This window comes from Leopardus geoffroyi, chromosome A1, assembly GCF_018350155.1.
Source record: "Leopardus geoffroyi isolate Oge1 chromosome A1, O.geoffroyi_Oge1_pat1.0, whole genome shotgun sequence".
Taxonomy (NCBI): domain Eukaryota; kingdom Metazoa; phylum Chordata; class Mammalia; order Carnivora; family Felidae; genus Leopardus; species Leopardus geoffroyi.
The window spans coordinates 72,244,077-72,272,050 of NC_059326.1; the positions used below are offsets into that span (position 1 = coordinate 72,244,077).

The 27,974-nt window shown below is 37.8% G+C and overlaps 1 protein-coding gene across 5 annotated transcripts in view; it reads right to left on the reverse strand.

The window, feature by feature from the left end:
* Window positions 1–27,974, reverse strand: part of NALCN (sodium leak channel, non-selective) — a 320,527-nt gene that overhangs the window by 150,554 nt on the left and 141,999 nt on the right. For all 5 annotated transcript variants that reach the window (XM_045481393.1, XM_045481373.1, XM_045481362.1 and 2 more), the window contains 2 exons: window positions 14,112–14,279; window positions 7,249–7,440 (listed from right to left, as the gene is read on the reverse strand). In XM_045481393.1, coding sequence (XP_045337349.1) covers window positions 7,249–7,440; window positions 14,112–14,279 — 360 coding nt within the window. The remainder of the gene's footprint in view (window positions 1–7,248; window positions 7,441–14,111; window positions 14,280–27,974) is intronic.

A 27,974-nucleotide genomic window follows, 5' to 3' on the forward strand; every position in this document is an offset into this window, starting at 1 on the left:
GAATGCAAATTAAGAAAACATACGAAATACATAATATTAAAATACAAGTACCTGCTCTCATGGAGGGTAGTTTATTGCTTCTGAATAAAAACTCCCCATTGGAAGAACTGAGGAACAAATGAGGCCCATGGATTATGACTTTAGTGAGAGTTTACAAGGAATAAAGATATTGAGTTGGTGAAAGATGTACAGTGGATATTTACTGCATGTGTTTTAGTAACTTAGAGGCAATTTGTTTTGTACAATAAGTGGAGAGATAAACTGAACAAAGCCTTAGTGAAACTGCGCACATAAGCTTTTGTCAGGCAGCTATGGGAAACACACAATTTGTTTTTGTTTTTGTTGAAGAAAGACTGGTGGCTCTTTCCTGTGCCAACCGATGGTCCTTAGGACCTGCACAGGCTGTTCCATCATTAAAGGTTAATCTAATTGTCCTCCTTCTAACATAAGCTATTAGTCCCAACAATAGTCCAGAACTACAGGATCCTGCCTCACAGCAGGACTTGATCTTCCTTGGGAATTCTACTCAGCAGTGAAGTGTCTGTTTGGTCCAAATTAGAAGAGAAAGTTATTGGTTGAGATGACAAAATGGTTTTATTAAATTCTATCAATATATCTTCCTCCCCCCCCCACCCCCTCCATTAACAAATGTCAAGCTTCTCTTCTCCATCTCACGGGACTGTATGCTCAGGCTCCACTGGTTGTTTCCACCCTGACCCTCCCAATGACTTGGATCCCAAGGCATTGGCATCAGCATCGTGGTACATGCTTTGGGAGAAGAGAGCACGGTGCTGCTACCCTCAAGATACTTGAGGTCTAGCAGAGGCAACAGGAGCTTGCATAAATATTGATGGTGTGTCACAGAAAGTGACGACTGCCATAAACAGAGGGGGAGCAGGAATCCACTCTGTTCCAGGCCTTGTGCTGGCTTCTCTGCAGGTACTATTTGGACATCTTGGGAAGGAACTGAAGCCCAGGTGCTTCAGGTGACAGAAATTAAACACCAGTCCTCCTCCTACCACGTGTCTATTTACATGCCCATAGGGTATATCAAAGCTTTAGAGATGAGAGATGTGAGAGAGAAACCTTGTCCAAATTCTGGGTCTGACCGCTGTAGTGGTTTTGTGGTGTTTCTCCAATAGTCATCTCTTCCCACATGACTCATCTAAGCCAACCCTCTTGGCTCAGCCATCTTGTGAATGATTCGTTTAGGAACAACCAAGTTACCCAATCCTGCCAATGAACAGTGACAGCAAGTGTGCTGGGGGAAGTAGAAAATGGTACCAGGAAAAAGTGTCCTTGCTCCTTGAAGATGACCCTCTTCTTCCTCAAGATTTTATCACAAATTCTGGAAATATTGCATCCATTTTGCTAACACACTAAGACAACACATGGAGAAAATAACTGCAGTAGTTGTCTTGGGCTGCTGTAACAAAGTACCAAAAACTAAGTGTCTTAAAGCAAGGGAATTTATTATCTCACAGCTCAGCAGTCTGAAATCAATGTGTTGACAGGACTATGCTCCCTCTTAAGGATTCTCCCAACGTTTTCTAGCTTCAGGTGTTTTCCCGCAATCCTTGGAGGTCTTTGGTTTGTAGATGCCACTCTAGTCACAGGGCTGTCTTCTCCACATGTGTTTTCATATCATTTCCCCTCTGTGTGTGTCTGTGTCTGTGTCCAAATCTCTTCTTTTTACAGAATATCAGTCATATTGGATTAGGGCCCAATGTAATGACCTCATGTTAACGTAATCACTTCTATTTCCAAATAAGGTAATATTTTGGGTTACTTAAACATATATTTTTGGGGCACATAATTCAGCCCACAACAGAATTTCAGTGAAAGATTCAGAGTCTTGGCTTTCTGGTTTACCTAATCTCAAGTTTTGTGAGAAATTTCCTAATTGTTCAAGTTGATTGGGGTCAAGATTTCTGCTACTTCCTGCCAAAGCATTCTGATAGAATTATGCAGACATTTCAGATGGGATAAGGGTTAGGGAGATGGAGAGTAAAGGGGTTCCCAGAGGAAGGGGACAGCAGTGGAAGAAAGAATCTGGGATGTTGAGCCTGATACAGTGTGGAAGGATCACAGAAGTTTTCTTTGGTCTAGCATTGTTATTCATTCCTCAGTGAAAACCTATTCACTGGGAAGTGTTGTGCTAAGCATGGAGGATTTAATGAGCAAGATAGATGCCCTCTCTGCCTTTGGAAGATGTGATGGGGGAAATCCTGAAATATGAGCCCAAAGAGGTAACTGGCGATAGAGAAGAGAAGATACTGAAAACTCTAGCAAAATGTGTGGTATCGTGAGGGAAAGGAAAACCTTGAAACATTTTAAACAGGAGAGTTCCAGGAGACAGTTTAAGTTTTGCTACAAATGGAGATGGGTTGAGAAGTGGCCAACTGAGGCAGAAACCCATTAGGGAACTTGTGGAATAACACAAGTGAAAATCCTTTAGGACCTCTCTGCCTTCAAGTGTTTCAGAAAGTAGCTGGGGTCCTTCAGTGTGGCTGGAGCTCTGTCAGAGGGTCAATGCAGTGGGCAATCACTTTGTGTGCCCAGGCTGCTGTTTTAGGAATTCACATGTTCCTGTCAGGTCCTCTTAGAGGGTTTCACAGTGGGCTGCTGGGCCCAAGATACAAATCCAGTCAAACAGTGTTTAATTTCATATCCAGTCCTATTTCCTTAGAGAGAATATGCCACCCAGATGTCTGGGTCAAAATCTGGTTCACGAAAGAGCCACAGAAAAGCTCTTTTCCAGGCACAAAGACTGAGGCTGCTTTGCCAAGTCAGGCTGGCTCTGCCTCTGCCTCTGTTGGATTCCTTCAAGATGGGTGTTCTCCCAGCATCTCTCATGGGCGCACATAGTTTTTTCTGCATTCCATAGCTCTAAGTACGTATAAGAAAAATCACATGATGCATCCCAAAGTAAAACAGGAACTTGAAGACTCAGCACTTGTTTTTATTATCTTTACTTGACTCCCACCATCTCGGAGGCTGGTGCCTGCTAACCATATCTTGTGCACTTTGGCTAACACCATAATTAACTAACCTACCACGACACCCAACCCGTGGATAATGAGGGAGATGCTCTATAAGAAGGGAAGGGAGTAAGACCCATGGATGAGTGTCTGAACAGAAATCTACCATCAACTATCATGTGTTTTTAACCATCTTTTCTGATGATTTCCTGTCAGGCAAGTAGCACCAACGGATGATGCTTTATGTGACTGGGAATGATAATGACTACTTTTTGTAGCTGCAATGTTTTCAACATTTCTTGCAAAATTTGATTATTTTTCAGGGATTTAATGCATAATGCGTTCATGTGCGAGGAAAATTCTACTCCTAGTCATTTCACACATTTAGGCTGTCAACCCCGTCAGCTGCGGAATCACTGATTAGGGGGCCCCATAGCTGCCTGGCTGCTTTCATTAAGATGGTCAAAGTAATCAGGCAGAAAGGCACAATTGAGTAATTGGAGACCTGAAAACGTAATGCTACTTGATTACTATTATGGCTGGAAAATAGAGCAAATCCCAAGGGGCTAAGTCGGGTGGCTCTGAAGCAGCCTGATCTTTTATACAGAATCTAATATACCGACTTCAAATATATTGTATTATATGGAATAAAACATTTAAAAATGTTTCTAAGAGTTGGATTTTGTATATTTTGTATGTATGGTATATTATTAAATCCACATAATGGTATGAGGAAAATGCTATTGTTACCTACATTTTAGATGTGAGAAAATAAAAGCTTAATGACTAATTTGTCTAGTATCATATAGCTAAGAATTGAGGGAGCAGTGATAAGAAATCAGATCTGTATGACAAGAAGTGCAAACTCTTATCTGTGATGCCTTCTTATTATATTCAAAAATTCTTGAAAATACCTAAAATTTCTCTTTCTTTTCTTCTTCTTCTTCTTTTTTTTTTTTGGTAGCTCATTTAGTGGCAGAAAGTCAATCTGACCTAAGACTTATTTATTGTCCTTATTTATTCTTCTTTGCCCAAAGGCTGATGTTTTGCTAAAGAAACATTTGTGTATTGATTACAGAGTGCTGACTCAAACAAATTAAACCAAGAAGGGAGTGATATCACCCTTGTAATATCTAGAATATTCTGAACTCCAAAAGCCATCTGGCTCCAAGAGGCTTTCGCTAAGAAATATAAAATCGGTGATGTGAGATTAGAGGAGACAGTAAAAGATGAAGATAAAATTTGACGTTAAGAGAAGACTGTGTACATAAAGAAGGGGACGGGGGGTGGTTTTCTTTTTAGGATCCCTTGTTCCTAGAACAATGGCTGGCCCTAAGTGGGCTTTTAATACTGTGTGCTGAATTAACCTGGGCTCAGAGATGGACTGTGACAATGACAGTCTCAGTGTCATTCTGAACGATGGCGCTCTGCAATTTTCATTTCCCCAGTGACGGGGCACACAAAGAGAAGGTGGGCTTAGTGACATCACTGTCATCTTTGCTTGCGTGCCCCCAACCCTGAAGAAGAGCTGAGGCTCTTGTTGAAGAGTCTGGCTCCAGGACAATAGCATCCTATGTGGCCCGACCCCAGGCACCGGAGAGGCTCTGCCCCACAAGCTCGCAGGGTGGGCTGCCATCCCCACACCACATTTGGTGCACAGTCTGTCTCTAGAGGGAGATGCAGGCAGAAACTGGCACCCCCCCCCACTCCAGATGGCCATATGCTTAGGAACAGCCACATTCCTAGCCTGGGTGCTTCTGTTCTGAGGGTCACATCAAGAGGCCTGGTCTGAGGCACTTTTCCCTATTCTTCCTGCCACAATACACTCACCCATCTGACACTCACCCGGTGCTGTTCAGTGTGGAAAATGGAATGCTGGGAGCCAGTGGCTTGTACTGTGGTAGTAGGAAAATAAAGACTGGCTGTGACTCTCAGTTTGGCTTGCTGTCCTACATCACCACCTCCACGCAGGACGTGTCAACACTTGTCTAAGAGCAATCCTTGTGCCTATGCTCTGGATGCCCTCTTCAAGAACCCTTTGCTATTGTCCTCTGTGTCTCCTACAACTTCAACCTCACCTTCTACTTGCTTGTTCTCAACGAACATTTAAATACAACCACACTTTCATCCAACTTAACCCTTCCTTGGTCTTGTATCCTCCTCTTACCATTGGCCTTGCTTTCTCCTTTACCTTCTGGAACAAGAAAGGCTCACCGCAGACCTTTAGCATATTCTGTCCCCAAACCCAGGACACTGTGTTCCTCCACTTTGATTGTCTATGTACGACTGTTCTTTAGTGACTGTTCCAAGAAGCCTACTTAGACGTTTCCATTCCTGGTTACAGATCTTAGTTCTGGGTTCTCAGAGCACCTCGTGCCTGCCTCTATCATGCTTTGCATTTACTTACTTGGCACGCCCTTCAACTGAGAATTTCCTGAAGACTGGGGATATAGTAGTGTTTCTGTCCTAAGATCACCAAAATTGCCTGGCTCTTTATACGCACTCAACAAATGCTTGGTGATGCATAACAAATTTAGCACGAGGTTAAAAAAAATAATAACCAGCCTATATAAGACTACCATTTTGAGTACAGACACTTTTGCCTTCAGAGATTAGTTTTTTAATGTTTATTTCATTTTTGAGGGAATGAGCATGAGCAGAGGATGGGCAGAGAGACAGGGGGACAGAGGATCTGAAGTGGGTTCTGTGCTGACAGCAGCGGGCCCAATGCAGGCTTGAACTTGCAAACCATGAGATGGTGACCTGAGCTGAAGTCTGACACTCAACCGACTGAGCCATACAGGTGTGTCCCACAAAGCTTATCTTAAAAAAATTAATTAGGGGCGCCTGGGTGGCTTAGTTGGTTAAATGTCCGACTTCGGCTCAGGTCACGATCTCACCATTCGTGAGTTCGAGCCCTGCGTCGGGCTCTGTGCGGACAGCTCAGAGCCTGGAGCCTGCTTCAGATTCTGTGTCTCCCTCTCTCTCTGCCCCTCCCCCACTCATGCTCTGTCTCTCTCTGTCTCAAAAATAAATAAAACATTAAAAAATTTAAAAAAATGAATTATATACTGTTGTTACCCCAAGATAATTCTTCCCATATAAATGGGTATTTCAGCTTATGGTGAAAAAATACATATTTTTTTGTCTTGGTCATTACATTTTTTCATGTTTTTAATTCCACATGGAGTTAAATTTCAGAATCCTTGGTTAGGGGTTGTATTTTCTACATGAATTCTGTTTATGATTGATTTTTGACTTCCTTTTTTAGCCTAAGTGAATTCCTGATGATAATGCAGAGGCATGAACTAGAGAATTTTCCAAAGACATTTCAAATCTGAAGAGTTTATGAATTTTCTTACATTGAAAATCAAAAACTTCCTTCTAGATTATGCTTGACATTAAAATCTATGAACTGTAGAGGCGCCTGGGTGGCTCAGTTGGTTAAGCGTCTGACTTTGGCTCATGTCATGATCTCACAGTTCCTGGGTTTGAGCCCCGCATAGGGCTCTGTGCTGACAGACAGCTCAGAGGCTGGAGCCTACTTCAGATTCTGTGTCTCCCTCTCTGTATGCCCCTCCCCCGCTCTCACTCTGTGTGTGTGTGTGTGTGTGTGTGTGTGTGTGTGTCTCTCTCTCTCAAAAATAAATAATAAATATTAAAAAAATTAAAAAATAATATATGAACTGTGAAACAGATTTTGAAATGTCAACTTTCACAGACACAAAAAACAAATTTTATTTTAAGATTCTGCTAGGGGCACCTGGGTGGCTCAGTCAGTTAAGTGTCTTGACTCTTGGTTTCAGCTCAGGTCATGATCTCACAATTTCGTGAGTTTGAGCCCCATGTCAGGCTCTACACTGCCAGTGTGGAACCTGCTTGGGATTCTCTCTTTCTCCTTCTCTCTCTGCCCCTCCCCACTTGTGCTCTCTGTCTCTCCCAAAATAAATTAATAAACTTAAAAAAAAATACTCTGCTGTACTTTCATCTATAGGTACTAAGAACTCTAGCTTTCAACTGGGCTGGTTTTAGCATCTCATTTTATCAGACTATTTCCAGATTTTTACAGTTGAGGTATGTTGAAAACGGGCTCAAGTGCCTACACCCTGCAAAAGAGACCATTTTAAATATTAAAACTGAATTATTCCAAGTTATCAAAAATATGCCAGTATTTTTGATCCACTGTTAAAGGGATATTATTTTGATGTTAACCATTATTGCTAAAATGGGAATGATGGATTAAATTGACTGCAGTTTTTATCCTTACCCTTGGAAACGTTGTAAACCTGTCCAGTTCTTCAACAAAGCAGAACATCTGAAGACTAATTGCTGACATAACAATCAAGAGGCTGGCAGTAAATACGACCAAACTCCCAAGCTTTTTTCCAGGACCAAATATCTTGTACACAAAGTCTTCTAATGCAGGTGAAATCTTAATAAGTCGAACTACCCGAAGAACCTGTTGTGGGAGAGAAAAACATATGTACTTGATCATTTACTCACACTGAATCTTAAACAAGTTCACACTAAAACCTCATTTTTCACAGTACTTCATAAAATCACACTTTTCCATGTGAGTAGCTACAGACAAAAAGTAACACTACAATAACTAAGATCTTGGTGTATCTCAGTGCCTGCCTTTCTGCCTTTTAGCCAGAGCTCAATAAATCCTGAATGAATGAAGGAAAATGGTGGTAACAAAAGCTTTTTTTACATATAATGTGATAATTCAAAGTGCTATTACATTTTTTTTCTTTCTTTCCTTCTTTCTTTCTTTCTTTCTTTCTTTTTAGAGAAAGAGAGAGGGCATGCGAGCTGGGGAGGGGCAGAGAGAGAGAGAATCCCAAGCAGGCTCCGTGCTGTCAGCACAGAGCCCAACATGGGGCTTGATCTCACAAACTGTGAAATCATAACCTGAGATGAGATTAAGAGTCACATGCTTAATCGACTGAGCCACCCAGGCACCCCTCAAAGTGCTATTAACTAATACATATTGTTGAAATACAATTGATATTTTTCTTATGTTCAAATGTAGATGAAAGGCTTAATCCAACATTAGCTATATGTCTCATAAAACAAAGCTTCCTATATATTATTGTACATATAGACTTTTTTTTTAAGAATCAACTATCAAAGAGTCCTTACTTATGCCTGAGAGTGATACCATAATATCCATTCCATCCTCTCTTTAAATAATAGAACTATCAGAATTTTAGCGTAACAAGTGGCTAGCAAGGACTATAGACTACATTTTCCAGCCCCACTTATAGCTAGGTGTGGCCAGTCGACTAAGTTCAGATGTAAGGAACACGAAAAGAAGTAATTTTTGCAACTTTTGGCACATTTAATTAAATAAACTTGCCCTGGATACTCTTTATGCTTTCCTCTGGCAGGGAAATTGAAATGAATGGAGTAGTCCCTTTGGACCAGAAATGGAAGCCTTGTATGGAAGCTAACAGATTCAATCCACCTCAATAGGCAAGCTTCCTGCATGACTGTGTGGAGCAGAGCCACCTACTTTCCCTGGACACCCACCGACTTCTGGAGAGAAACAAACTTCTGTTTTATGTAAGACTTGCATTTTTAGATCTTTGTTATATCTAAATACACACACATATTTAGATGTTTTGCATATATATAAAGGCAACTCTCCATAGCTTACTGATTAATAAATTCACTTGCTCTTCACTTTAGCAAATACTGATTAATTATTATGTGCCAAACATTGTGTTGGACAAATAAGATTCAATGTTTATAAATTACAGAGGGAGTATACTATAAAGGCAAAGCTCCTAAGGGCATATTTATAAGATTAAAAGTATAATTTAGTATGTAATTCAAGGTTGAAATATAAAACATGGAAAAGTAGCAATTTTTCATTAAGTCTGAGATGTCAACATTTTTATATGTGCCTCTGAAAAATAAAAAGTGCTCCCAATTAAAGAATGGCATACCACTGATTATAAGATTCCAGATTTAGAGATAGGAAATAGGAAAACAGGAAAACTATGGTCTTGGCACAAATAAACTATGGTAAGTGGAAAGGTTGTCCAAGATGGTTTGATGAGAGCTTAAGGTGACTGTGAATGCTTTTTAGTAGCAGAAAATAAATACTCTTCAACAGAGTAAGAGCAGGAAATGCTTTTAAAACCTAGTTTTTAGGGGTGCCTGGGTGGCTTAGTTGGTTGAGTGTCTGACTTCGGCTCGGGTCATGATCTCACAGTTAGTGGGTTCGAGCCCGGTGTCAGGCTCTGTGCTGACAGCTCAGAGCCCGGGACCCGCTTCGGATTCTGTATCTCACTCTCTCTTCACCTCCCCCGCTCATTCTCTCCTCTCTCTCTCTCTCTCTCAAAAATAAACATTAAAAAGTTTTAACCTAGATTTAATTTTTACACATATAAAATAACATATGTTTGGATTTTTCCAGCATCCCTAGCTTCCTACTGTTCCTGATTTTCTTTTGGCAAATCATTCCTGCTCCACTCTTGGTCCGTGAGGACCAGAAGGGACTCTGTGATGCCCATGATCCAGGCCGGGAGGGAGTATTCACAATGACCTGAGTCATCCTCAAAACTTTTGTTGGACCTGTAAGAGGTGTGCCATTTTTCATTCCCAATTCACATTACTGTGAGCACCACAGAAATCTTGAGCTCTGGGAGCCATCTTTGCCACTACATGGAGCAAAGCTAGCTTAGGAATAACTGACACAGAAAAGTGAGTGAGGAGGGGCGCCTGGGTGGCGCAGTCGGTTAAGCGTCCGACTTTAGCCAGGTCACCATCTTGCGGTCCGTGAGTTCGAGCCCCGCGTCGGGCTCTGGGCTGATGGCTCAGAGCCTGGAGCCTGTTTCCGATTCTGTGTCTCCCTCTCTCTCTGCCCCTCCCCCGTTCATGCTCTGTCTCTCTCTGTCCCAAAAATAAATAAACGTTGAAAAAAAAAATTAAAAAAAAAAAAGTGAGTGAGGAAATAGACTGAGCCCCTGCGATACCATTTTAGCCTCTGCATCATGCCATACTTGAAGCCACTTTTACTTCCTTAGACTTTGAATTAACAGAATATATTGTGGTGAAATAATAGGAATGTCTACAGAATCCAAATGCAGCCACGTGACTAGTAAACTAAATGGACACACATGTAAAGAAGTTGAGAAAATGTATATTTTCTTGTTGCTAATTTTAATTCCTCCCTGCAATACTGAAAAAAGAAAATTTATGTGAAAAATCATGTTGTTCCGAATAAACATTATGCTATATACATGGTTAAGCTACCAGTTTTCTGTTTGAATTTATATATATTCCCAAATCAGAACATATTACACTCAGGTCATCTTTCCAAGTAATAAGCAAATAGCTTTATCATAGGAACTATTAAAATATTCGCATTCATATTAATATCCTGAATAATTATATGGAAGGATTTCACATTCTTATCAGATTTGTTATTCTCAGATATAAATGATTCAGTATCTAATTGTTAATAGCTAAAATGAGCAAGTTTACAGGAACAATTTAACTGGTTTATAGCTCAACTTTCAATACAGTGTGTTTTCTCTACTTGTATTAAAATCATATTTAAAAGATTGTCTAGGGGCGCCTGGGTGGCTCAGTTGGTTAAGTGTCTGATTTCAGCTCAGGTCATGATACCGCAGCTCGTGAGTTCAAGCCCCACGTCCGGCTCTGTGCTGACAGCTTGGAGCCTGGAGCCTGCTTCGGATTCTGTGTCTCCCTTCTCTCTCTGCCCCTCCCCTGCTCATGCTCTGTCTCTCTCAAAAATGAATAAACTTTAAAAAAAAAAAGAAGATTGCCTAAGTAATTTTGAGCCCTATCCCAAATTCTAATAAAACATCCTATGCACATCTGTGCAATTTTGATAAATTAAAATTTAATTAGTTGGAAGAAGCAGAACTTAACATGATTCCTACATGGCCGATTTGATCAGCATTTTCAAAGGGGAAAGCCTGCATCCTTGCAAAGGCAAAGTCCTTATCAGTGACTCTAGTTACGCCTTTTCATCTCTTTGGGGATAAATATGCTTTTCACTCTGTTTACCCAATAAAGCCTTTTGATTTGGTGCTTCCACAGACAGGAAATAAAGTAAACCATACTCTCAAAGATAAGCACTGCAGAACATTTTGTGGTTATTTCCAAAGCATATTTTCCTGGTCACATTTCTAAGTCTGTCTCTTCAAGATCACTCTGCTAATTACAAGTGAGATACTTCAGAAATTGTATGGCCAAGAATATGGACTATGAAATTAAATTTCTTAGTAATGCGTTTCCATCACTTGTTAGTTATGTGGTCTTGAGCAAGTTATCAAGTGTCTTAACACTTCAGCTTGCATGCATGCTCTCTGTCTCCCAGGATTGTGATGCCTAACCAATAGCATGATGCTCTCGGCCCAGTGCCCAGCACATAGTAAATGCACAATAAATCCCAGCTGATGTCATCATAATTATCTGGTACATCAGAGCTGTAGCATTTTGTAACACTTTATTTCTTCCTACAGGACAATGGTGCCCTATGCTCATTCCAGTCCAGCCATGCTGGCCTTTGTGCTATTCTTCGAACACAGCAAGCATGTTTCTACCTCAGGACAGTTGCCCTGTGGTTCTCTTGGCTTGCCCTTTCATTTCACTCAGTCTCTGCCCAAAAGCAACTTCTTCAGAGAGGGCTGCCATGAGCAACCTATCTAAAATAGCACCCCACCCTCAATCTCCATCCTTTTCACCCTTGTCTCTCCTTTACTGCATTTCCAGAACTTTATTCCACATTCTTTTGTATCCTTGTTTGTGAACTATTTGCCCTCTAGAATGTAAGCTTACTGAGCTAGGGCTCTTCCCTGCATATTTACCTCTGTCCTCCATTTCTGGAACAGTGCCTGGCACATAGTAGGTGCTCAGTAAATATCATTTGAATAAATAGATGAAGAACACCAATGATTGCTCTCAGAGATAACTGATGTTATAAAGGGAGTCATTTTGTACTAAACTGTTGACTTCACTTAAATACGAAAATGTGAAATTCACCGCCAACACGATGAGGAAAGGCCATGTCAGATGAGAAATGTGAGGACCCACAAGGGAGATCAAAGTGGACCCACGAAGAGCCAATCTGCTCAAGACAGTCAGTTCTTATATGTGAATGTGCAAAAATCCTTCTGACACTTAAGCTTCTCCACAAAACAATCCAGGCAGTGTTTAATTATTTCATTAGGGAAATATAAACATGGTCAAACAGAGAGAGATACAAATGAAAATCACTTAACCATTAACATAAATTAAACTGTTATCGATTATAATCCAGAATCAAAGATAACATTAAAGTTGCAGACTCGGGGCACCTGGGTGGCTCAGTTGGTTAAGCGTTCCGTCTCTTGATTTCAGCTCAGATCATGAAATCACAGTTTGTGAGTTCAAGGCCCACATCGGGCTCTGTGTTGACAGTGTGGAGCCTGCTTAGGATTCTCTCTTTCTCCCTCTCTCTCTGTCCCTCCCCTACTCTCTCTCTCTCTCTCTCAAAAAATAAACTAAAAAAAAAGTTGCAAACTCACTGAGTTGCGTACTATGTGACTATGTCTATATATATATAAAACTATTAGAACCTTGCATGCTAATTTTAGGTATTTTGGGAAAAATTGACTAATATAAAAAAACTAGACATAATGACTGTTAATAATCTGTAATAATTTGGTTTATTTCTTTCCTGTCATTTTTCCATTTATAGGTATTTTACATATAAATATATAGCTATAGATATACATACATATAACATATATATGTTATATAATTTTATACTGTTTTGTGTTTAAATAAACTATAATCATATTATTTTAATCATGTCTCTGAGTAATTACAAATTCATCATTGTCATTATTTTTGTGGTCAAATTCGCATATGACTTGCTAAGCTATTCCTCAAATGTTTACCATTTTAAAAGTTCTCATTTTTTAATCTCGTAAACAATTCTCAAATAAATATCTTTAGATTCAAAGATTATTCTATTTCTAACTTTTCACTAAAAAATTATCTGTGAGAAAGTATAGAAATTTTAAAGCCATGAATATATTTTGTATATGTATCCTTGCTGAAATAGGGACCAATATATTTTTTTTTAATTTTTAAAATGTTTTTATTCATTTTTGAGACAGAGAGAGACAGAGCATGAATGGGGGAGGGTCAGAGAGAGAGGGAGACACAGAATCTGAAACAAGCTTCAGGCTCTGAGCTGTCAGCACAGAGCCCAACACAGGGCTTGAACTCACAGAGTGAGAGATCATGACCTGAGCCAAAGTCAGAAGCTCAACTGACTGAGCCACCCAGGTGCTCCGGGACCAATATTTTTCTTAATTTGGTTAACTTAATAGGTCTATAAAAGATATTTTGTTGTTTTGATTATCAAGCATATTTCCGATAATTATCAAACATATATATTAAATACTCATGTTGATTTTGTGAATCTAGACAGCAGTGCCCAAGAGCATACAAAGGCATGATTGGGAAGTACATTTTGTACCAAGAATTTTAAACATGTATATATCTCTTGCCCTACTCATCTCACTTATTATAACCAAGCCTAAGGATATAACCCAACAAATGACAAAGGGCTTATGTCCAAAGATGTTGATGTACTGAAAGCTTGAACCATATATCCTTTGTGATTTCAGTATGTTTGGCAATGATTACTAGAGGCCTACCTTTTAACCCATGTTTGCAGGATATTTGTTATCATTTCTGTGAATTATATTTTCATGTCCTTTCCCCAGGTATCAGAAGTATAGAGTTTGAGGTTGCAGTCTGGAAGCTGAAGTTAAAACTGCTCTGAAAATAACAGCTTTGGAATTTCTAATAAATAAAGTCAGTGAAGTTGGAATGCATCTTTTTTCATCTTAGGAGAAAATTTCATCTAAAACATCTCCACTGTGAATTTTCAGAAGTTTTAAAAACAATGTTATAATTTATGAATGCACTATTTTTGGCACTGAATATGGTGCTGGGCCTATCTCAAGTTTGTGTTTATTATACAATAATTGTATATAACCATTTAATATAATTATGTATAGTTATTATTACATAACTGGTATTTCCTCTGGAAAGAAACAAATTCTACTGACAAATAGACATTATTCATATTACCTGAAAGTATGTGAACTGAGAATGATAAAGATCTGGATATACATGAAGAGTAGTTCCAATTACTAGCAGTAGCTCAAATTTGTGGAGAGATGAGCTAATATATCCAGTAAATCCCAAACACCATATCTTCAGAAGTGCTTCCAAATCAAAAAGTACTGTAAAAGCCACCTGGAGGAACAAAAAGACAGGGAAATTGGAACGTAAAACTGTAATTTATTTCAAAATGCTTCATACATTTGTTAGTGTGTAAATCTCAGCTGCTGTTATATAAAATGAAAAGCCCACAACAATCTAGAATGACATGTTATAAAAAAAATGGTTTTGAAAAACACCAACTAAACACAGAAGACCAAAAACATCTAAAGCAATCAGTAAAACGTGTTAAAATGTTAAATGTTTCTAAGTGGTATTATTTCTTTATTATTCACTATCTGATATTATTTAAAAGTCATCGTCATTCATTAAATTCTGTATACACAGAAAGTCTGCATTTTTCCATACTTTATATTTTCTAAAGATAGTTTCTATAATGTATATGGCATATTGTAAAATGACTTGCATCTTACTAAGCATCATCAAACTAAAATAAAAAAGTGTAGATCTAATTTATGTTTTGGGCCACATAAACAAGCAAAGAAATATGGATTCTATATCAAGCATTATGTGTGTGTATATGCACACATAAATTAATATATTAATATGATTTATGCCTAGAATATTAAGAAAATTAACAATGCATATTACTATATTAATAAATTAGTATAACCATTTAATCTATCACATTAATTCTATGAATTTGCTATTACTAATACCAATATTATAAAAAGTACTCATAAACACAGCATGTTATTTTTCCTTTACTTGTCCAATGCGTAAAAAAACTCATTTTATAAAAAAGTTTGCAACTGGAATGAAAGTGTGTAATATAAAATTAACTTATAATTAAAGAGCACAAGAGTGGGTGTTGGAATTAGTCAAACATATCCCTCTGAGAAGATACCAGAATATTTACTGGAAAATAGGAGTAGTGGAGAGCTCCCTTCTCTTATTCTTGGCCAACACAGAGTATCAGAAGGGATTTTTTTCTTACTCATATTACATAATAAAGGCCATATGTGAAAAACCTACAGCTAACATCATATCCAAAGTTGAAAAGTGGAAAGTCTCCCCCTAAGATCAGGAACAAAACAAGGATGTCCGCTCTCACCACTTTTATTCAACATAGTACTGGAAGTCCAAGCCACAGCAATAAGGCAAGAAAAAGAAATAAAAGGCATCCAAATTGGTAAGGAAGAAGTATAAGAACTAGAACAAACAACCTTAAAATTTTTATGGAACCCAAAAAATCCTGAATAGCCAAAGAAATCTTGAAAAAGAAAAAAATAGGAGGCATCACAGTCCCAGATTATAAGATAGACTACAAAGAGGTAGTAATCAAGATAGCATCATACTGGCACAAAAATAAACACATAGATCAACAGAACAGAATAGAGAGCCCAGAAATAAACCCATGATTACATGGTCAACTAATCTATGACAAAAGAGGCAAGAATATGCAGTGGGAAAAATACAGTCTCTTTTCAACAGTCTCAATTGTGTCAGAAAGTTGGATAGCTTCCATGTTGGATACATAAATATCTACGATTGTTATATCTTCTTGTTGGATTATTCCCTTTATGATTCTATAGTGTCCTTCTTTGTCTCTTGTTATAGTCTTTGTTTTAAAGTCTATTTTGTCTGATATAAGTACTGCTACCCTAGCTTTCTTTTCACTTCTATTTTCATGATAAATGCTTTTCCATCCCTTTACTTTCAATGTCCATACGTCTTTAAGTCTGAAATGAGTCTCTTATAGGCAACATACAGATAGGTCTTGCTTTTTTATCCATTCTGTCACCCTGTGTCTTTTGATTGGAACATTTAGTCTATTTACATTCAAAGTAATTATTGATAGGTATGTACTTACTGCCATTTTGTGACTTGTCTTATGGTTGTTTTTGTAGTTATTCTCTGTTCCTTTCTTCTCTTGCTATCTTCTCTCAGTTTGCTGGCTTTCTTTAGTGACATATGTGGACTCCCTTCTCTTTATTTTTTACATAGCTATTACTGGTTTTTGGTTTTTGGTTATCATTATGTTTGTATCTAAAATCTTATGCACACAGCAGTCTATATTAAGTTGATGGTTGCTTAAGTTTGAACCCATTCTTTACTCTGCTCCCTTACACATTTTTATGTGTATGGTGTTATACTTTACATCCTTTTATTTTATGAATCCCTTGACCAATTTGCATAGATATACTTAATTTTACTGCTTTTGTTCTCCCTAATTTTTAAAAAAATTTTTTTAACATTTATTTATTTTTCAGAGACAGAGAGAGGCAGATCATGAGCAGGGGAATGGGAGAGAGAGAGAGAGAGAGCGAGAGAGAGAGAATCTGAAGCAGGCTCCAGGCTATGAGCTGTTTTGTTAACACAGAGCCTGACGTGGGGCTTGAACTCACGAACTGCGAGAGCATGACATGAGCTGAAGTCGGACCTCAACGACTGAGCCACCCACCCAGGCACCCCTATTCTCCCTACTTTTATTACTCCTACTTAGGGTCTTATTTTTCACTCAAAGAATCCTTTTTAACATATCTTGTAGAGCTGGTTTAGTGATCATTAATTCCTTTAATTTTTGTTTGTTTAGGAAACTCTATCTTTCCTTCTACCCTGAATGATAGGTTTATTGGATATAGTATTCTTGGCTACAGGTTTTTTCTTTTAGCACTTTAAATCTATTAGGACACTCCCTTCTGGCTGAAAAGTTTCTGCTGAAAAATCATCTGATATCCTTATGTGGTTTCCCTTGTATGTAATGGTTTTCTTTCACTGATTTTATAGAGTTCTTTATTTGTCACTACTTTTTTGCCATTTTAATTATTATGTGTCTTAATGTGGACCTCCTTGGTTGATTTTGTTTAGGGCTCTCTACCTCCTGGATCTGTATTTCTGTTTCCTCCTCCAAATTTTCAGCTATTGTTTTCTTCAAGTAAATTTTCTGCCCCCCTTTCTCTCTCTTCTTCTGGGATCCTTATAATGCAAATGTTATTATGTTTGATGGTGTCATTGAGTTCCCTAAGTCTATTTTAATTTATTATTATTTTTTCTCTCTGCTGTTCAGCTTGATTGCTTTACACTCCTGTCTTTCAGGTCGCTGATCCATTCTTCTGCTTCCTCTAGTCTACTTATTCCATTTAGTGTATTTTTAACTTTATTTATTGAGTTTGTTATCTCTGGTTGGTTCTTTTTATGTTTTCTTTCTCTTTGTTAGGGACCTCCTCACTGAAGTCTTCCATGCTTTTCTCAATTCTAGTGAGTATCTTTATGACTATAAATTCTTTATTAGGCATATTACTTATCTCCATTTCATTTAACTCTCTTGCTGTAATTTTGTCCTGTTCTTTCATTTGGAACATATTCCTCTGAATCCTCATTTTGTCTAACTCTCTGGGTCTGCTTCTATGTGTTAGGAAAGTCAGCTACATCTCTCTTGGAAGTAGTGGCCTCATGAAGAGTTCCTGTAATGCCCTGCCGTGCAATGTCCCCTGCTCACCAGAACTTGGTGCTTCAAGGGTATCTCCTATTATGTTGTGTGTGCCCTAGTGTTATGGCTGAGTCTTTTTTGCCTTCAGTCTAGTCATCTCCAATTGCTCTTTTTGCCTGTTTTGGGCAGGGTTGGGTCCCTACGTTGTTAGTAGGCTGGGCTGGGGCCGCCTTGGACTTGAGTTGAGTCAGACCAGGTTTTGCCAGAGATGCAGTAGCACCAAACTGTAGGGTGCTTCCCCTGTCTTGTCCCCCATAAAGTTTTCATTGATGGGTAGGACCAGCAGTCAGAGAAGATGCCTGCCCCTAACCCAGTGCTGGTGCCACAGTCAGACTGGTGTGTGTAGTTATCTTCCCCTCTCCCCAGGGTAGGAGTCACCTTGGGGTGGTGCTGGCCCCTGTTGGGGCTGTTTACATACTGCCAGGCTTGTGGCACTGCTTTGGTTGGGCTCCAGTCAAGAGTGTATTGAAGGGGGCAAGTCTACAAAAGAAGCATGGGTGGGGCACACTGTTAACAAATTAGGTAGAGAGTGTTGTCCCACAGGTATACAAATGCCTAAGCTAGGGGGTGGGGGAAGGAATTGGTGTCTGCCAGCTCTTTTGTTCTTGAAGTCTCCTAAAGACCCCTGCCCCTCTAGCACATGGTCTGAGATTAGTAAACAAATGTCCCTTCCATAAATCCCAGATGTTTTTCAAACTGCTGCTTCTATGCTGTATCTCCCTGGGGCTGTTTGTTGTGTTGTCCTTTTAAGGGTGGGGAGTCATTTTCCTATTGCCTTCCAGGCCCTCCCAGAGTGGGGCCTATTGACTTTTAAAGTTTCAATCCTTACACCCTACTGATTGTAAGAATTACTGAAATTAGGCCCCTCTGGTTCCCAAAGTCAAATTACAAAGATTCCTCTTCCTATGCAAGCTCCCTGTACCTGGGATGCCTGGTGTGAGGGTCTGTTACTCTTTGCTTTCCATGCCCAGGCATCCCTCCCTCCCATGGACAGTTCTCAAGGTCATTTAGCTCTTGACCATGTCTCTACCCTTCCTACTCTCTTCAATATGGCCTCTTCTCTACATTTAGTTGTGGGGACTCTGTTCTGCCAGTCCTCAGGTTGTTTTCTGGATTATTTACACTGATGTGTGTGTTATCTAGTTGTATCTGTGGGATCAGGTGAGCCTAGGGTCCTCCTACTGTGCCATCTTACCCAGAAATCTTCAGTGTTTACTTAATTCAATAGTTTCCTTACTGATTTATTGAAGGGTGGTACTTCCTTGATAAGGAATCATCAGGAAAAATGGTTAAGCACTTTGCTACTTCTAAAACAAGACTGCACTAACTATCCTTATGCAATACCAGTATTTTATTGGGCTTTTATGTCTATGAATAGAGTCTCAAAGCTGGCATTGCTGGGGCAAAGGACAGGTTTGCATATTTGATATTTTAGAAAATATTAAGGGATTATTTTTAAAATGCTATAGTAAGTCTTTTGCCTTCCAGCAAGGTAGGAAAGGGTTTCTTGTCCTAAATCTGAAGAATCACCAGATGTAATCAAACTTAATCAAACCTTTGCTTATCTGTTCATATATGTATTGATCATTTGGATTTTTCTTTTTAAAACAATTTTCCTGTTCATAACCTTGCCAATTTTCTATGGTGGTGTTTTGTCTTTCTTATCAGTTTTTGGAGTTGCTGATATTAAGGACATTAATCTTTGCCTACTATATGAACTGCAAATATTTTTTCTCTAGTCATTAGTTTGATTTTTAACTTTGGTGGCATTAGTTCTACAAGCACTTTAGATTGTATATGGTCACATATATCTATATTTATCTTTTTAAATTTTTTCTTTACATTTTAAAACAAAAATGGACTTCAGAAGGATTACTATCAAGGCTTCATATCCAAGAACACACTGTTTTCTATTCATTTGGACTGTGTTCTTTGATAAATCTGTGTTCTTAATTTCCCCCACAAAGATGTTATTGTTTGCTTGTGAAATTTATTTCTATGAATTTAATATTCCAATAACTAATTCAAATGTGTTTTTTTTACCTTTTTTACTTTTTATTTTTTTACCATTTCCACCTAGTTGTTCCAGTGGAGAAAAAAGATACTGATTTATCTATATTGATTTTCTATACCTGCCATACTAGATTCTTCTACTAATTCTAATATTTTATATATTATCTCCTGGATTTTACAAAAATATGTACATTTTATCTGCAAATGAAGATAAGATTTGTTTTTCAAGACTTATTCTGGAGTTTGCATTAATTCATTAGCTATAATGGTACAGCTGTACAGTTATACACTACCCAATGAAGTGGCAAAAAGAATCTATAATGTGCTCCTATTTCCAAAGAAAGTTTTCCAGCATTCATATATAATGGTTGCAGTGGGTTTTGGTAATTAATTGCTACCATGTTTAAGGACTTCCATTCACTTCCTGTATTACTTACAGGATTTTAGCTTTTAATTCATTGAGGCAATGGGATATATCACACAAGTCCTTGATGTTGACCATTTATGTATTCCTGGAATAAATCTTAGATGGTAATGCTAACCTGCTGGACTTTATTGAATAACACTTTATTTATAATATTTGTAGCTATTATTATATATGAAATTCGTCTATAATTTTACCTGCCCTACCATTATCAGGATTTGGTTAAGCTTATGGTAGCTTTATCAGACTTACTGTGGAGTTTTCCATCTTTTGCATGATTGATAATTTCTTAAATAAGAATGATCTCATCTTTGAAAGTAGGTACAACCCATGGGAACTCCAACTCCATGTGAGGGCGGGCTTGTGCTGACTCATTTACAGTGAAGCTTATTCTTTTTCTATCCATCTGGAGTCAATGTCAAGATTGAAGTTTTCCTCATCACATCCTTCTGAGGATGGACTTTATCCTTTTTTCATTGAAACACAGACTCCATGTGTCCTATGTTATGTGGGGGTCTCTGTTCTGGCACCTCATGTTCACAGCCTCTTCTTCTACACTGGTTATAGCTCTTAAAATGGCAAGTTTTAGGTGACAAGGATATGCAAATGCCTAGAGGGTAGCCACTGGCATTAGTGTCCATCTCATGTTCCACACTCAAATCACACATAAGTTTTTGGCCTTGAGAATATTCCTTAATCTTTTGCATGTTCTGCTAAGCATTTACAATGTTTTAATATTTTAGATGTCACTTTTACTTGTTTCATAGAGACATGATTCTCAGCCACCTTTTAGGGCCACCTTGTATGTGTTTCCTATTATCAATATACTATCTGAGTTTGTGTTTAAGCTTTATTGGGTTTTCTATGTCTTCTGATAAGAAAATTCAACCTGTACACATTTAATGTATCAAAATTAAACTTGGTCTTCTTTCCAGTTTTTTTGTAAGTCATTGCTATTTCATCTTTTAACTTTTTCTTGTCTTTTCTGACCTGGTCATACTGTTGCTGATTTCTTTCTCCCCATTGTTAATTTGGACATTCTACACTGCTTTTCTAATCCCACGGTTCAATTCCCAACTGTCAGAAATCAATCTATCTTTTTTATTATCACATTAATATGAAATAATTATAAGCTCCTCTCTCTCCCACATAAATCTGCTTGCTCACCCATCCCTCACACCCCCACCCATCCACAAATTTCATAGCATGCTTCTATCACCCGACGCTCCATGGGTGTCATGCCCCTTCCTAAATCCTGCTTTTGCTGAGATTGTTTACACATTTACTTTTAGTTTCTTGAACCATAATTATTTCTTTTTTTTCCCTCAAAATTCTTATTTGGCATCTTTTTAAAAATCACCTTTCATTTGGATCTAATACCTACCTCTTTTCTTTCCTTGTCAGCTTCTCTGATCTACCTTTCCTTTTCTATTTCTCTGATACATTTGGGATTAGCATACTTGGGAGTAGTTTGCTCAGATAAATATCACAGGTTGCATACTCTCTTAAACCTTCTCTATCCAAGATGTGTTTTTAACACGGACATGGCAATTCTGGCTGCATACAGATTCTTTCCTCTTAACGGTCTATACAAATATTGTTTCACTGCTTTCTATGTTCCAATATTATAGATGAATCATCTGATGCAGTGTATTTATCTTGTTTTCACATGTTATTTAAACTTGTTCAGAGGCTTAAAAAAATTTTTTTTTAATGTTTGCAACCAAGAAGGTCACCAGCGTATGTCTAGGAATGTTATCTTTTGTTTTTTTTTTTTTCATTTCATCACCCTGAGATTTAGTGACTCTTTTTGGTCTACTGATTTATGCTTTTCCTCAATTGCGGAACATTTTTCTATGTCATTTATTATTGCTTTTCTTCTATCCATTCTCTTTTTCCTCCAGGGGCTAATATATTAGTCACATTGAAGTGTCTAGTCTCTTTTGCTTTTTCCCCCTCATGATTTTTGCCATTTCCTTGATTGTTCTCCCCCCACTTGATCTCCTGTATAAATCATTCTTTTTTGGGGCACCTGGGTGGCTCAGTTGATTGAGCATCAGGCTCTGGCTCAGGTTATGACCTCACGGTTCATGGGTTCAAGCCCCATGTCAGGCTCTGTGAGGAAAGGTCAGAGCCTGGAGCCTGCTTTGGATTCTGTGTCTCCCTCTCTCTCTCTGCCCACCTCCTGCTCACATTCTGTCTCTCTCTGTCAAAAATAAATATTTAAAAAATTAAAAAAATAATTATTTCTCAACATCAGCCACGCCCTTTTTCAGTTCATTTTTTGAAAATTTTAGCCAAAGTGTCAGAAAATTTGTTTTGTGCCTCAATTGCCAGTGCTTGAGACATTTAAAAAACAAAACAAAACAAAACCCTGCTATGTCTTCCATCAATTGTACTTGATTGGGAGACTCTTGTACTGATTCATCTTGGATTTCTGAGTTTCATCTTCAGTTTCTGGGTCCCTTTTATGAGAATAATTTTTCTTTGCTTGTTCATGACTACATGTTTGCTTTTTGTTTGCCCTTTATGCTTTCCTGAGCAATGATAAATGAGGAGTAGTAGGGGGCACTGCGGTTTTTGTGGTAAGTGACTTAACAACCCATGGCCCCTCTGATGGGCATCAAGGAAGGAGCTGCCCCATGTCAGGACTCTCATGGGCTGGTGGAATCCATTTCAACCCCCCTCTACCTGGAAGTAATACAACTTCTAGCAAGGCTCCTTTTCTGGCTCATCAAAGTCAGTGGCATTCTTCTGGCTCTCTCTGGACTACACGTGACTACAGTGGGCAGGTATAACTTCTTCACAGGGTCAGGTCCAGGCAACAGAGGACCCAAATCTCTGAAATAAGTCCTAATAAATGGACGAGTCTTTTCTAGCCCAGGCTTGTAACAATATGAAAAAGTCCTCCAGACACTCAGGGGATCCCTGGAGAAACTGAAACACAGCCATGTGTGTCCTAAAGGTCCAACGTGCAGCCTGACCTGGCTGTCGTATTAGCAGAGTGAGCAGTGACAGGCACCCACACATCCATCTCTAAGCTTCACCTGCATTTTCAGAGTTTCATTCCAAAGGAAAGAATGAAATCCATATCAAAGTGTTTTTTTTTAAAGTAGGCAACTAGTAATAAATACCTGAAATATGTCCAAATAGATAATCAAATTATATATAAACACAATTAATCACTTTAGTAACTTTGCATTTGCTATCAAAGAGACAGATGGTATGATTTCTTTAAAAGATCATAATTCATAATTAAATATGCACCCAGATCCATTTGGATTATTATTTGCTTAGTGGGGAAACTATATGCTTTTCAAACCTACTAAGAGACACTAGAAAAAGATTTAGCAAATTTTTATGTGATTATATGTAAGTACTATATTCCCACTAATTTTCCTACTAGAGTTCCTGATTTCAATTCTCACAGGATCAACACCTCATTTTTAACATAATTTGTTAATTATTAGAATCTAACATTCTAGTTCTGAAAAACAGTAATCCCAAAGTGGTAAATTTTTGTGAAAAATGTGATAAATGAAAATATATGTAACTTGTAACTATGGGTTATTCTGGTATAGGGAAGAACTACGTCAGGAACTAAAAGAGGGGTTTAGAAAAATTAAATTAGCTTACATGCTCATTGGCTATTTTAGTGTAAGCTAGAGGGTTTAGTGCCAAGATTTCACTTCAGAGGAATGTAACAGTTTAGTAGTGTCAGAGGCAGGGGAAAGCTATAGCGACCCTTCTCAGTGGCTGGCACAAGCTTGTGTTGGTGAACTAAGCCTTGACAATAGCTGGACAGGTGAGGAACTTGCCAGGGTCATGCTGTTGGCCATACAAAAGGGCTTTCTGCAGAACCCAACTACTTGGAAGAACTGCCCATAAGAATCATCTAGAAATGCGTCCAGTCTCGGACTTTCTATAAATCCCAGGCAGTCAGCACTGCAACCCATGGAAGGGTGGGCCCCACTTGCCATTCCTGGCCGGGGGATGCACTCACTGTTTCTGTGGCGCCTCGCTCTGCAGCCCCCACATGGACAGGGCACCCTGGGACCCTTCCTCTGGCTCTCATCTTTGCAGTACATTACACAATGTGTGAGTGCTTACAAGTTGAAACTCACCTTCTTTTTTAAGAGGGAAGGTAAGACTTGTTAAGAGTGCAATAAACTCTCCATAAACATTCTTGTCAAATTACTTGAAACAACTTGGAAATAATGCATGAAGAAAACAAAATATTTCTTTCTCCTTATAATTTTTTTAAATCAGTGTTTTTCAATCTTTTTTTCTAATCACCCCCTCCTCCCCAACCAGGAGTCGTTTTAGATATTTTCTTCCCAATCACCACCCCATATGGAATTTTAATATCAAAGATATATACATATATATATATATGCATATATATATATATATATATATATATATATACATGTCATGTACCTATCTCTGTTCTATAAATAGAAAAATTAAGAATTTTGGGCCTCTCTAAGAACCAATTTTTACCTCTTTAGACGTGTTTTCACCCCTGTTGAAAATGCATACTCTATAGATATATCTGGTTTGATGTTACCATGGCAGAATATAACTAACATTTTCAGGAATGCAGGTTATATGAGTTCTTTAAGCATCACATTCCATCACTTCTTCTCCAAATTTTCATTTTGTAATAATACTTATGGAATTTAATATGTACTGTAACAAACCCTCTTGTCCTCATGAATATTACCAATAATGGAGTTCAGATTTAAAAATTAAAAGAGTTGTTTTAAGAAACAGTATTACATTTGTTTCCAGGAAATATTTTTTTCGGGTGAAAAGTAGGAGAAATTAATTTAAAATGCTTGTTTTCTAAAAGAAGTTGTAATTGGATTTGTGAGACTAGCAGGTAAAACAGGAAGATGACTGCCAAATTTCTGAAGCTAAGGAGAAAAATAACCACGTGGAAAATGACATGCATAATATAAATGCAACAATAGAAATCGTTTTGCCCTTTTAATTCGATGAATAATGTATGACCATTTATAGGCGACAAATTATAAATGAGCTGATGGTACCGTACAGGTCTGAGAAGATAAAATGGCAGAGATACCACCCACATATAGGAAGGATATTTGAAATATATCATCCAAGATTTCTGTTGTGGTCTCTATTTCATACTTTCAAAGAAACATAACGGATATTATGGGAAAATGAAGGCAAATTTGTCACAAAAGAAGATTATAGGACAAAAATGAGAAATTCAATTCAGGTAACCTATTCTCCTAAATGAAATACAGATTAAATAACACCAAAATAAAGGATTATTTGCATCATTCTACAGGTGTCTGTAAATCACCTGCTCTTAGTCTACAGTGTTCTTTCAGTATTCTACATAATTAAAGAGCAAACTTTTGAAAAGTCACTGAATAGTAGAAAATGTCATTATTATATGATTTTTCACCTAAATGGGTACTTACTGTCCACGTCCATTGGAAAAAAGGACCACAAAAGTTATTGCCAGCAGAAAGTTATTTAATGAAGTTTTCCAAAAAGGAAATTAAACTTCATGATAATCTGAAATCATAACTGCTCTTATGGCAATGAGTTACTTTCTTAATTTGGTCATTTCTTGTGATTAATGAGCTGAAATATGAGTGTCAGATTTTGTTGGAACTAAAACAAATGGCTCTTTCATTTACTGTCATTTTAACAAATATCATAAAGCCAGATGTCCTCAGAGGGACACAGAATTACTTTTCTAGAAAGTGTGAGTCCACACTTTACAAAAGCCTTTCTGTTTCAAGCACACGGCTGTCATAGGAAAACAGAAAACCGAAGAGATATCCCGGAGTTCTAAACAAGGCAAACGTCTCTCCTGAACAGAAATGCAACAGAGACTTCACTGCTTACTTCATTGTGCTTGCTCTCCCATCAGTTGGTGACTTTCTTAAGAGAGGAATTTTGTTAAAATTGTTAATCTTCTATGCATAACATTGTGCTGATAAATTTCTGTTAATGGTACGGCCTAATGGATATGCAGATATGTTTATGTATTTTTACATAATGAGGAAAGTATTGTTCAAGTTTTATTACTTGACGAGAATATCCAATTTAAAATATAATTACGTTCATTATAAAAATGTGATTTTACGTGTAATGTGTATTGTGTTTGGTCAGAATTAAAAATGAAAACTCTTACAGAAGAGAGTAAATTTACCTTTTTATGTTTATACATAGCCTAACAGACTTTTTTCCTATTTCTTAACTAATTTTAAATTTAGGCTAACTGGTCCAAAGTAGCAAAACTGGTATCCAGCTATAGAATAGAAGCTGAGGAGCTTAATGTATGCTTAAAAGATATTTTGTAGACTGCAAGTTGACTTTCATGGGTGCAATGGTTCATTTTGGATTTTGGAAATTATCCTGGATTATATGGGAACTTGAGAAATTATTTCTCTGAAAGCTCAGGGCCTTTTCTGATCTATTTTAAAAACAAACTTTCCAACACATTACATAACGCTATTGCCTTAAATACTGGATCACTATAAGTCCATAAACTTGAATTTCTGTTATTATAGCTATTTTAAGAATCAAATGGGATAATGAATTCCTTTAAAACAGCAACATAATAGAATCTCCCTGAAAATAGCAGCTATTATTGATGTCAGTTGACATACTGTCTGTTTCTATAGCTTAAATGAAGACTGAGCCCACTGATTATTTTTGTAAATACAGTTTTGTTTTGTTTTGTTTTTCTCAGAACACTACCATTCTGAGCCCACACTCACTTTTGTACAATAATGGTAGAGTTGAGTAGTTGAGACAATGTGTGGCCTGAAAAGCCTACAGTGTTTACTGTCTGGCTCTTCAAGAAAAAGTTTGCTGACCCGGACTTAAAGCTCCAACTGTCCTTGTAAACTTTTAAAAAAGAGAGTATTTTATTAAAAAAGAAAGTAATTTTGATTAAAATAACTTATGAACACTCATTTGAAACAAATGACTTTGATTCATGTAGAGGTTTCTGATATAAGAAGAGATACTACAATTTGAATAAAGGCCAAACATGCTTTGGGGAAGTTCAGATACCCAAAATCAGTCAGTAGAAGTGGAACAAATTCTGAATGCTTCAAGTTCAAGAATAAAGCAATGTCCACATGGTTTTAAAGTGAACTAAGTCACCACTACCTAGTTTACCAAAATCAAATTTATTTTCAGTGGTTTGGGAAGGGAGCAACAATTTGTAGACACGTAACAAACAGATTCTGCTGTAGAATCCTACCCGGCTGGGTTTTTTATTAAAAAAAATTTTTGTTAATAACTATATGCAAAAAGCAAATGACAAGGATTTACCAACTAGACCTGGGCTCTCCCAATGCACTTAAATAGTATCAGTGAACTCTATATTAAATTATTTGAAATTTTGTTGGCATTTCATTATCATAAATTAGCTAACACACATAAATACATTAGGGAAGAGATCAAATTTATATGTGGAAAAATTAGGTAAAATTTACCAGAGGATTCTGTTCTATTCCTATGTTCCCAGTGGATGGCCTAGCCCCTATCCTACGGGGCTGATTTAGTGACCAAGTTCCAACCCTGGGCTACACAAGAAATGTTAATGTAATCTCCAATATCCAGGACTTCTTCACCAGCAGATACAACTCACTCCAGAATGATTAGCATAGTCCCAATCACCAGTAGCCATTTCTGTTTGGATTCCCAGGCATTTTGTCATCAGCCTTTTAACCTCTGGTTCTAAGACTATTGTGTAGTTCTTCCACCTCACCTATCTTCCTACCTCTCTCCAGCCAGAGCCTTTAATTAACCTTTGGGTCTCATTCTATGTTAAGCAATTTCT